A 10,223-nucleotide genomic window follows, 5' to 3' on the forward strand; every position below is an offset into this window, starting at 1 on the left:
GAGTGGATTAATGTGAGGAGTTCTGCAGCTCCGTCACTGCAGTGGTGGGGCCTGAAGGGAGGCAGTGAGGGTATAGGGGCAGAGAGACTGAGGAGGGGGATCCAGCTGACTGTGGCTGGATTGGGCCCTGAGAAGAGGGAGGCGGTGAGGATGGCCCTGCTGTGGCTGACTCAGGAAACTGGCTGGGTGGTGGCACCTTCTGCCCAGGAAAGGAACACAGGGGGCCAAGAGGGTCTGAGGAGGAGATCTAATGAGTTCGCTGTTGAAAAGAGCGCCTGCCTGGCTGAGGTGATCGACGTGTGACTCTTGATCTCAGGGTAATGAGTGTGAGCCCCACGTTGCATGTAGAGATTACTAGAAAAACAGAAAACAAACTTAAAACCAAATGGAAGAGGCAGCTGTAGGAGGATGTGACAGTGGGCAGCTGGAGCAGAGCAGAGAGCTTAGGCCTGGGGTACAGCCCAAGGAGAGCGCAGAGTGAGAGAGACATAGGGTGCTATCGAGGGTGCCACAGGAAACTGGGGACAGTGGTTTTGGAGGCACAAGATCCAGAAGTTTGGGTCCCAGGAGCCAATGGGACAGAAAAGACTTAGGAGGAAAAGCAGTGATGCAAATGCCTGAGGCCACAGGCTGTCCTCAGCCCTTCTAGGCAATGGAAAGGAAGGAGAGAAGGAGTCATTGACCAAGGGAAGTGCTGGACCATGTGAGGGAGTTATTTTTTTTAAATGTGAGATACTGGTACATGTTGACTCAGCTGAGAGAGGGGAACCCTCCACCAAAAAAAAAAAAAAAAAAAAAAAAAAAGAAAAAAAAGAAGCAAGTATAGGACAGGGACACTTGGAAAAAGCAGTGGAGTGGGTAGCCAGGCAGGAAGGTGCAGGCCTCTGGTGTGCCAGGGGCAAGGCTGGTGTTGCTGTCATGGGGATGGGGCAGGGACTGAGGAAGAGCATGGCTGTGTGCCAAGCCCAGAGCCTGGGGCCCAGTGTGCAGGTCAGTCCCACTGGCAAGAGTTAGCTGAGAATCTCTGCACCAGGGCCCGGGAGAAGATGCTGAGCAGGGACACAGTGACACAGCTGAGACTGCCAGTCCTGGGTGACCCACGTTTCCAGCCCAGAACTGGCTGACATCTAGACTTCACAGGCTTTGGGCCTAGAACTGGGCAGACCAGGCTGGAGAGGGTCTTGGCACAGAGCTTTAGTTTGCTTATCTTACTTTGATTATGGAAAATTTTCAAACACACCCGAAAATTGTGGGAAACTCAAATGAACCCTCTTATACCAATCCTTAACCTTTAGTGAGTATTATGATTTTCAATGCTATTGTATGACCTCCCCCGTAAGTACCTTTTTGAAAACATTATAAAAAATCATTTAATAGATTTTATTTTTTAGAGAAGTTGCGGGTTTACAGTAAAATTGAATGAAAGGTATGGAGAGATTTCCCACATAATCCCTGGTTGAAAACTTTATTTGGAAATAACTTTAAGCTTACAGAAATTGCAAGAACAAGTTTCTGTATTTTTACATGTTTCTCTTATTAGAGAATATGTTCTCAGACTGTATATAGAAGAATATTAATATCACTCATGATCCTACCACCCCGAAATAAGTACTATCACTATTTTGGTATATTTCCTCCTAGTCCTTTTCCTGTGCTTTTATGTACATATTTTTAACTGGATCTTTTTTTTTTTTTTTAGATTTTTATTTATTTAGGTGTCAGAGAGAGAGCGAGTACAAGGAGGGGGAGTGGCAGGCAGAGGGAGAAGCAGGCTCCCCACTGAGCAGGGAGCCTGATGCAGGACTCAATCCCAGGACCCTGGGATCATGACCTGAGCTGAAGGCAGCTGCTTAACCGACTGAGCCACCCAAGTGTCCCTAACTGGACTTTTTAAATCCAGAAAATAACCCCATCCCCTAAAACCTTCCTGTCTGGTGTGTCCATATGATCTGGCTCAGTCCCAGAGCCCTCACCCCCAAAGCCCTCCACAGAGACTACAGAGAGCAACCATCATTGATCCAAATCTGTGGTTTGTGGCCACTCACATTCCTTGGTTTCAGTGCCAATGCAGCTTTCCCCATAACATTCCTTTCATTTTTGTTTTTTCTTGGGTAGTATAGGTTGTTTTCTGTGGGATGAGTTGCCCAGTGCTCCTTGGATCACCGTCTTGCCCACCTCCCACACTCATCTCTGGATTTGGGGCATCTGTGTCTGAGCCTGTCTCCCCAGCTCACCTGAGCACTCCATGAGGGTAGGGCCCCACTGATTCATCTAAACGTGAGGCACAGTTGGCCTCCAGAAATATGTATGGAATTGAATCAGCCAGCCCACTTATTTGGTATTGCCCATACCCATCTACGTTGCAGACTCTTGCCTTGCACTAATTTACAGCCAGCAGCGTGGTGTCTGCATACAGTAGGTGCTCAATAAATGTTTGTTACTGCTACTACCAATAACTTGGGAATTTCTATACATGTTAGGGCTCTGCTGTTTTTCCTCCTTCCCTTTCCCACCTCCCCCCACTTCTCCCAGATGGTAAAGAAAAGACACCACTTTGACATGCCAGAGGTAAGGTGTCCCCCCTCTGTCCCCCTGTCTTCTGGAAGTAAGGAGCAAATCTAACTTGGCAGTGGGTTCACAAGAAGCCGTTCCCTGCTCTGAGGCTATTTTATATGTTTGCATTGCTCACAATACCAGTTATCATTAGCAGCAATTAAAACTATCTCAGGATCAGTTCAAAGCTGCCTTTGAGGTATTTTAAGTTGGACCAAAGTGTCTAGCTCTAAGCCAAGTTTCCTGGTGTCATTAGAAGCCCACTTGTATTTGGAGAACACCCAATCTGTATATTTTGACTGCCTGAATCTTTCATAAATTTCTGGAGTGTTTTCCACAAGTGGGTCAGTGTCCCCAGAGCTGTTGAGACTGTCTTACAAGTCTCACTCCCACCCTTCATTAAGTGAAGGGGACCATGGAGATGGGAGAGGAGAAAGGGGTCTGCCAGGCCCCTCTGGCCAGGCAAACCCCTGGGCCCAGGGGGAGGGTGGCAGAAATCGGAGCAGAAAGAGATGAGGGTTTGGTCTAGGGTAAGGGCATCAGGTCTTGGGAAGAAGGTGGGAACCCAATTTGGAGGGCAGGCTATGGGAAGGCGAAAAGGGAGGCCTTCAGAACACCTTAAGTGATATTCATATTTGATTGAAAGATAAACATAGGGAAAAAAACCCTTTTGGCCTATTGGACTTATAGGGAGTTAGTCAGTAATGTGTTCTGACTCTTGCTTGGCTGTGGCCCTGACCCCGGGCCTGGAGGACTGGCACTGAGGCCTGAGATCACTGTTCCGGAAACACCTCTAGGGCCCTTTGGGATCCTCCAGGGCCACAGTGGGCACCCAGGCATCTTGCTGCCTGCTGACGGAGTGGGTTCATCTGGTGGGCTGTGCTCGGCAGTTTCCTGATAGAAGGGTTCTGAACTGATGGTAAAGGAAGGTGGAGGGCAATCCAGATGGGCAAAGAGAGGTTCGGGAACAGTAGATAACTGGGGAAGGGCCCCATGGGTAGAAGTGCCTGTTCAGTCAGGGCAGTGGCAGGGATCAAGGAGGGGGACCAGTTAAGGAAAAGCTACCTCTGCTAATGCCTTTGGCCATGACTGATGTGAGTACTGGGTACTTCCTGCTTGGGAACGGCAGTGTTGGTAGTCGGAGGCTTTGTGGTTTGGGAATAGGGAACCTGCTGGTGCCTTGGTTTTCCCCACAAGCATTGCTTTGGTCAGAGCCCACCAGCCCCACCTTGGTCTCTGATCTGAATCCCTAATTGGATTTTTGTGTAGAATTCACCTCTTTGCCCTTCTTTTCAGCCGGAAGACCTGATGCCATGCCCCACTGAAGCAGAACGCCAGAAGCAACTGTGGGCCCTTCTCGTAGGAGCCATGCCATCGACCCTGCACACCCACCCACGCACCCAAGCCCTAGGACTGGGGCCTCTGCACGGGCAGGGGGCAGTGTATGGGATGGGGACGGCACTTAGGACCTTACTCGTGGTGGTGAGTGCCCAGAGAGGGGAGGAAGGGAGGCCGTGGTGTCCTTGGCCCCACACAGTCGGGGAGAGGGAGGCAGAGGGCAGGATGACCCACTTTCAGAGCTGCGGGCCTGTGACTGGGATTGCTTCACATGGTCAGTCTGCATGTGCATGTCTGTCTGCAACTCTTCAAAAGGCTGTTAAACATCTGCGTCCTGTTTTCATTAGCTTGTCCGCCATGGTGATGGGACCTGCCTAGTTCTCTGAGCCAACAAGTGTGCCCAGAGGCTGATAAACAGCAGGTGCCTCCAATAAATCAGATTTTAATAGTCAGTGTAAATGTGCATGTAAATGTGCGTGCAAACACATCTGGGAAATGAAAGGTGGGAGCTGAAGTCTGTATGCAAGTTACACAATTTCAGAGCCGTTTCAAACTGAGGACTGCAGGGTGACCGTGTTTGCATGGATGACATAGGTTTTACACGTACAGGAGGTGTGTGCAGTTGTGCAGGGAGCACAGCCGATCTGAGTGCGGTGTGAAGGGGTAGGTGCATGTCGGAGTAGATGGGGATGTGGCCGAGAAGCCCCCGTCGGATCAGGTGGGGACAAAACCAGCGGTGTACTCCCTAGGGCCTGGGTCAGAATGAAAGCGTGGGACCCCTTGTTCAAAATTATTGGGAATTTCAGGACAGCCGTAGCGGCCGGCCAAAGCCAGCTTGGCCTTTCTGAGCGCAGAGCCCCGAGTGACGTCCGGTGATAACTGCCCACGGAGCCTCCTGGGCTGGAGCACATGTACCTCCTGTCCCCCAACTCAGCCTTCCTGTGCTGCCCTGGTAAGTCCCTCTGCTCTCTCCATTTCCAGCTCCCAGGGTGACCCTGATTTGGGGGCTGGGGTGCTAGCCAGAGGCAGCCCCAGATTCTCAGTGAGGGGGTGTGGAGGGTGGGGACTCCCTCGGTTCTTCCTGTTTATTGTCCTGGTTTGCCTCCTTTCCGGTTGAGTATGGTGTACCTGCTTCCGAGCACACTCAGGAGATGCTGATGGGTAATGAAGAGGGTGTTCCCGCCCTGATACCTGTACTTGTCAATAATTAACCGTGATTTCCTAGGTTCTGGGAGGAGGCAGCGGCCCTTGGCCTGCCCCAGCTGGTTTAGCTCATCACTGTGGATTAGCATACCAATTCCAAGGTCCCTGAATGGTTCTAGCATGTTCCCTTTATGGCTTCTCCCAAGGGGTAAGGGACCTTGAGAAGTTATTTCACCATGTTCCTGCTCCTAGCCTGAGACCAGTTCCTAAACTCAAGGCCTTCCTGCTCTCTCCATAAAGATGAGAGTGCTGTGTGCTTTTGTCTGGGGATCCAGAGGGGAACGTTTGAGCAGAACGCCTGCAAGTCTGCTCTGAGGAGGGCCACCCACCTCAAGCCAAAGGACTAGGAGTGTAAAGGTTATTTTGGCAAATATAAAGGGCAAGGTGGGCAAGAAAAGCGGTCAGGAGTGGAGATATCGATAAATTTGTTAATCACTGGGGATGGGGCTTAGTCTGCCCCAGAGAGAGGGAGTGACCGAGGACCCCCACCCCCGCAGGGGTCCGATGTCCAGTTGGCTTTCCAGGGGAAAAAAAAAGTCCTGGTTAAGAATTTGCTACTATCGGGGCACCTTGGTGGCTCAGTGGGTTAAACCTCAGGTTAAGATCTCAGGGTCCTGGGATCGAGCCCCGCATCGGGCTTTCTGCTCAGCAGTGAGCCTGCTTCCTCCTCTCTCTGCCTGCCTCTCTGCCTACTTGTGATCTCTCTCTTTCTCTGTCAAATAAATAAATAATAATAAAATCTTAAAAAAAAAAAAGAATTTGCTACTTGTACTCCCACCAGGTCCAATTTCAAGCTACCAGCTGGTTTAGGAACTGACTTACAGAACTCTCAAACATTTAACAACCAGCTCTCACTGCCCATTAGATCGCTGTCCCCTCCAGAGGCCGTCAACCACGCAAGCCCCCAGGGCCTACCCACATGCCTCCTTGAGCCCCAACTCCCACTTCCCTGCCTGTATTTGCAAAATACCATTATCCATGCATTGGACAGTGCGTGAGCCTGGGCCTGAGGCCTGCGTGGCCCTTCACAGTCCTTGTGCTGCAGTCCTGGGGGAAGGCTGGTGGGTGGGCCTCGCAGGTCACTGCGGAACTGCGGAGGGAATAGGTATGAAATGGCTTTGCCAAAGTGAACCCCAAACCTAGTCCAGTGCCCAAGTCCCAGTGACTGCTATCTCTAGTACGGAGCGATGGGGAGGTCTGACTCAATGTGTCACTGTGGGTTGACAAGCCCCGGTCGGGAGCAGCTAGCAGTCTGCCTGCTGATGAGCTGCCCAGCCTCTCACCTCTCTCTGTCACATGCAGCCTCCTCACACCCTCCCACTTCCAGGGACGAGGTGAGCCCGGTGACGAATACCAGGTAACCAGGAAGCCACTGCTAGGTCAGTTCCCTGGACCATAGAATGACACAATGCCCATCTCAGGGGCTCGGAGTCTGTCCACAAAGTTCCCTTGCAGAAGAGGCTTCCTGGTCTTGTGGGTGGCCAGAGCGTTTCTCTGGGTGCAGGTTTTCCTGGTGCAATCTTCTTGGAGACCCACCTGCACTTGACACCTTCCCAGTGACTCCATTTCCCCCTCCTCCGGGCTTCTGGAATGGCACAAGGGCCCCACCTTAGCCAGGCAGCTGTGATGAGAGTTGTTGACCCAGCTGCGTCTCTGCTAGCCCACTGTGTCAGCTGGAAGGGGCTGACACAGCAGCAGGGACTAGGGATTTTTCAGTATAGCCAGGGACCCTAGGAACATCCAGAGGCAGGACCAGGGCCAGGATCGTCGGGGAGTCAGCCAGGCACTGGGGGAATGAGTGGTACAGGGTACGGATGAGAAACAGGCTTTGGGCCAGGAACAATAGCTGAGAGCCGCAGGTGTGCCGCTGTTCCAGCTCCTCTCCTGTCTTAATCCCTCTTGTTTGGTGACAGCACTCCACTGGGTCTGGAGCCCGGCAGAAAACACCTGCTGACCTGAGAGTAAGTTTCTGTGGGGGCTGGAGACAGTCACACGTGTCTGGTTTATGTGAACCTCTCAGTCGGGTTCATTGCTGGAGACAGAGTTATGAATGAACCAGTATACCATCCTGCAACACATGCTCCACTGGGAGTGGGCACGCGTGTGAGAGCCACAGAAGGCTCCATGGAGGGGGTGACATTTGAAGGATGTCATGAAAGTGGGTCCCCCCCCACAGCCCCAGTCTCTCTGTACAGGCCCAAGTCAGGCTCCAACCCTGGGACTCACAGATCTGCCTTCTGGGAACCCACCGGGTGGCCCAAGGCAGGCTGCACTCCCCAGCAGGAGGTCACACAGCCAACTTCCTCCATCCAAATCCTCCCAGAACCTCACCACTGGCTTCGCCAACATGGCGGGCATGTCCCCTTCTGAGAACATAAGGGAGTGAGATTCCCTCACTGCTCTTTCCATGAATGAAGACGGAACTGGGAGAAAGAGGGCTGCGGAGCTTGGGGAAGGGGCTCTTGGGAGTTTCCTGGAAGGTGAGAGGGAACGGGAGGGGAGGAGACAACATCAGTGGCTCAGAGGTCGGGCCCGCCCAGCGCTGGAGCTGGAGCCCATCCGGATCTTGGCGTACACTCCCAGAAGTTCAGGGTTGGCACCAGCCCACTTCAGGGCCTTAATGAGGGTGCTCTGGCTGAGGCCTGCCCCCCTCCTGCAAGTGCTGACTCTGAACTAGATGTGATCAGTGAAGGAAAAATGACTGTAGCCATCGAGTTCGTGGCAAATGCTTGTGTGTATGTGTGTCCCCTCACTTAAAAAACAATTTCTGTGCATTCTTGATTTGGGACTGTCCTCTATCTTCCCCTCTAGAGAATCTCATGGAATTCCACACTTGGTTTAGAATGAGAAACACCACGCCAGGCTCACATATGGTAGGTACGTGGTGAATGGATGCTCCTTTAGCCCCTCAAAGTGGCCGCTTGGGGATGGGGCAAAGGGGCTTCCCCAGGCTGGAAGCTGGTGGGCCTTTGGTCCTTGCCTCCCCCTTCCTTCTCCTGCTGATGACAGACACCTGGATGTCATCACATACTCTGTGTCCTCCTCTGTTATTCTCGGACACGGGCTGGGGAGGGTACCTGAGTGGTACCCTCTGACTGGGGCTGGACTTTCTTGCACCGTGGGCTGGCCTGTACCAGTCCCAGCAATGGATGCAGAAGGGTGAGGCACTGATCCTGCTCGTTGGGCAGGATGCTGGCAGGAGGGAGGGCTGAGCAAGGGCGGGGCTTCCAGAACAAAGGAGAATGGGGAGCCCTGGGGGCCTAGGCTAGGCATCAAAAAGGCTCTGCCGATTGAGCAGGTCAGAGTAGCTGCCTGCCTCTGTGCCCAGCAGTCAGTCGGACAGCTCGCGCCGGGCCCCCTCTGCCTGCCCCAGACGGGCAGCAAGCAACACTCCTCTCCGAGAGGCGTTCTTCTCCAGCGTGATTGCGCCCACACTGCTCTGCGCTTTGCTCTACTTGGCGTGGGTCGGTGCTGCAGTTCCAGAGGAGGGCAGAGGGATGGCGGGGAGCGGAGCCAGGAGCCAGGAGGGCCGTAGGGAGCATGCCTTTGTTCCGGAGCCCTTTGATGGAGCCAACATAGCCCCACACCTCTGGCTGCACCGCTTCGAGGTCATCAACGACCTCAACCACTGGGACCATGCCACCAAACTCAGGTTCCTGAAAGAGTCTCTCAGGGGAGATGCCCTGGAGGTCTATAGTGGACTCAGCCCCAAGGACCAGGAAGACTACGGTGCTGTGAGAGAGACCCTCCTGAAAGCCTTCGGTGGGCCTGGGGCCTCCCGCAGCCACCTGCCCAAGGAGATCGTCTTTGCCAACAGCATGGGTAAGGGCTACTACCTTAAGGGGAAAATTGGCAAGGTGCCTGTGAGGTTCCTGGTGGATTCCGGGGCTCAGGTGTCTGTGGTCCACCCCAGCTTGTGGGAGGAGGTCACGGATGGTGACTTGGACACCCTGCGGCCCTTTGAGAATGTGGTAAAAGTGGCCAATGGGGCTGAAATGAAGATCCTGGGCATCTGGGATACAGTGGTGTCCCTGGGGAAGCTGAAGCTGAAGGCAGAGTTCTTAGTGGCCGATGCCAGTGCTGAAGAAGCCATCATTGGTACTGACGTGCTCCAGGACCACAACGCCGTCCTGGACTTCGAGCATCGCACATGCACCCTGAAGGGGAAGAAGTTCCGCCTCCTGCCTGTTGGAGGGTCCCTGGAAGATGAGTTCGACCTGGAGCTCATAGAGGAGGAGCCCTCCTCGGGGGAGGGGGGACAGGAGCTCTCCTACTGAGAAGCCCCCTTTCCTTTACCCCCCAAACATCGGTGGGAGGACCCACCACAGTGGAAGGGAAGGGCATATAGCCTCAGGGGTCACTGGGTTTTGCCAGCCTTCTGGAACCAACTCTTGCCTCCTCCTCTCCCTCCTCCTCCATGTGCAGGGGCCTTCTTCTGTCCCTGGTCGGGGAGGCTTCCATCTGAGCAGGCACAGGTGAGGGAGAACAGGCTGGCTATCTCAGAGGGAGGGAAGAGTCCTCATAGGGTCAAGCTGCTATTGGTGGCAAAGATTTAAGACCGGAAGGTTCCAAGATGACTAGAAATGACTGTCTTTCAGAGAGGACTGGGGTACCTCTTCAGATCCCCTGAGATGTGGCTCAGTCCCTTCCAGCTCCATGCGGTCCTTCTCAGTTGGGCTGGGTCCGGGCTACAAGGTCCTCACAAGCAAGACCCAGCTCTTGTGGGTGAGGGTCACAGCTGCCCTGGGAGTCTTCCCTGCTGGGTCTTCCCACCTACCTGTATGATGTAGTTTCCTTCTGTCATTTGCTCTGAAACTCATTGAGCCTTATGCCATAATTCTTTACTTCAAAAACCAATAAAAATTGACTCATGGAAAAAAACCACATAATGTGTTGATTGGGGATAAATGGAATGGATGTGAGTGACTGGGTAAAACGGGGAGAAAACGTCAAAGAGAGGGAAGCTCCTAGGGTTCCGCGGGTGATTAGCCTGGAGATGTAAGAGGATATACACACAGTGCCTGTATATATGTCTCGGATTTTCTTAGCCTCGATTTCAAATATTTTTACTTATTTCTTCCATAATTCCTCTATAACTGAAAACTACAATATTTTCACACTCAAATTGC

General features: G+C 52.9%; 1 protein-coding gene across 1 annotated transcript; it reads left to right on the forward strand.

Moving 5' to 3' along the window:
- Positions 1-5,834: 5,834 nt before the first annotated feature.
- On the forward strand, positions 5,835-9,969 carry ASPRV1 (aspartic peptidase retroviral like 1). The gene has a single exon (XM_047744525.1). It carries the CDS (start codon positions 8,592-8,594, stop codon positions 9,369-9,371), a length of 780 nt encoding a protein of 259 aa, XP_047600481.1. The 5' UTR covers positions 5,835-8,591; the 3' UTR covers positions 9,372-9,969.
- The last annotated feature ends 254 nt before the right edge of the window (positions 9,970-10,223 follow it).

This window comes from Lutra lutra, chromosome 9, assembly GCF_902655055.1.
Source record: "Lutra lutra chromosome 9, mLutLut1.2, whole genome shotgun sequence".
NCBI classification, from domain to species: Eukaryota; Metazoa; Chordata; class Mammalia; order Carnivora; family Mustelidae; genus Lutra; species Lutra lutra.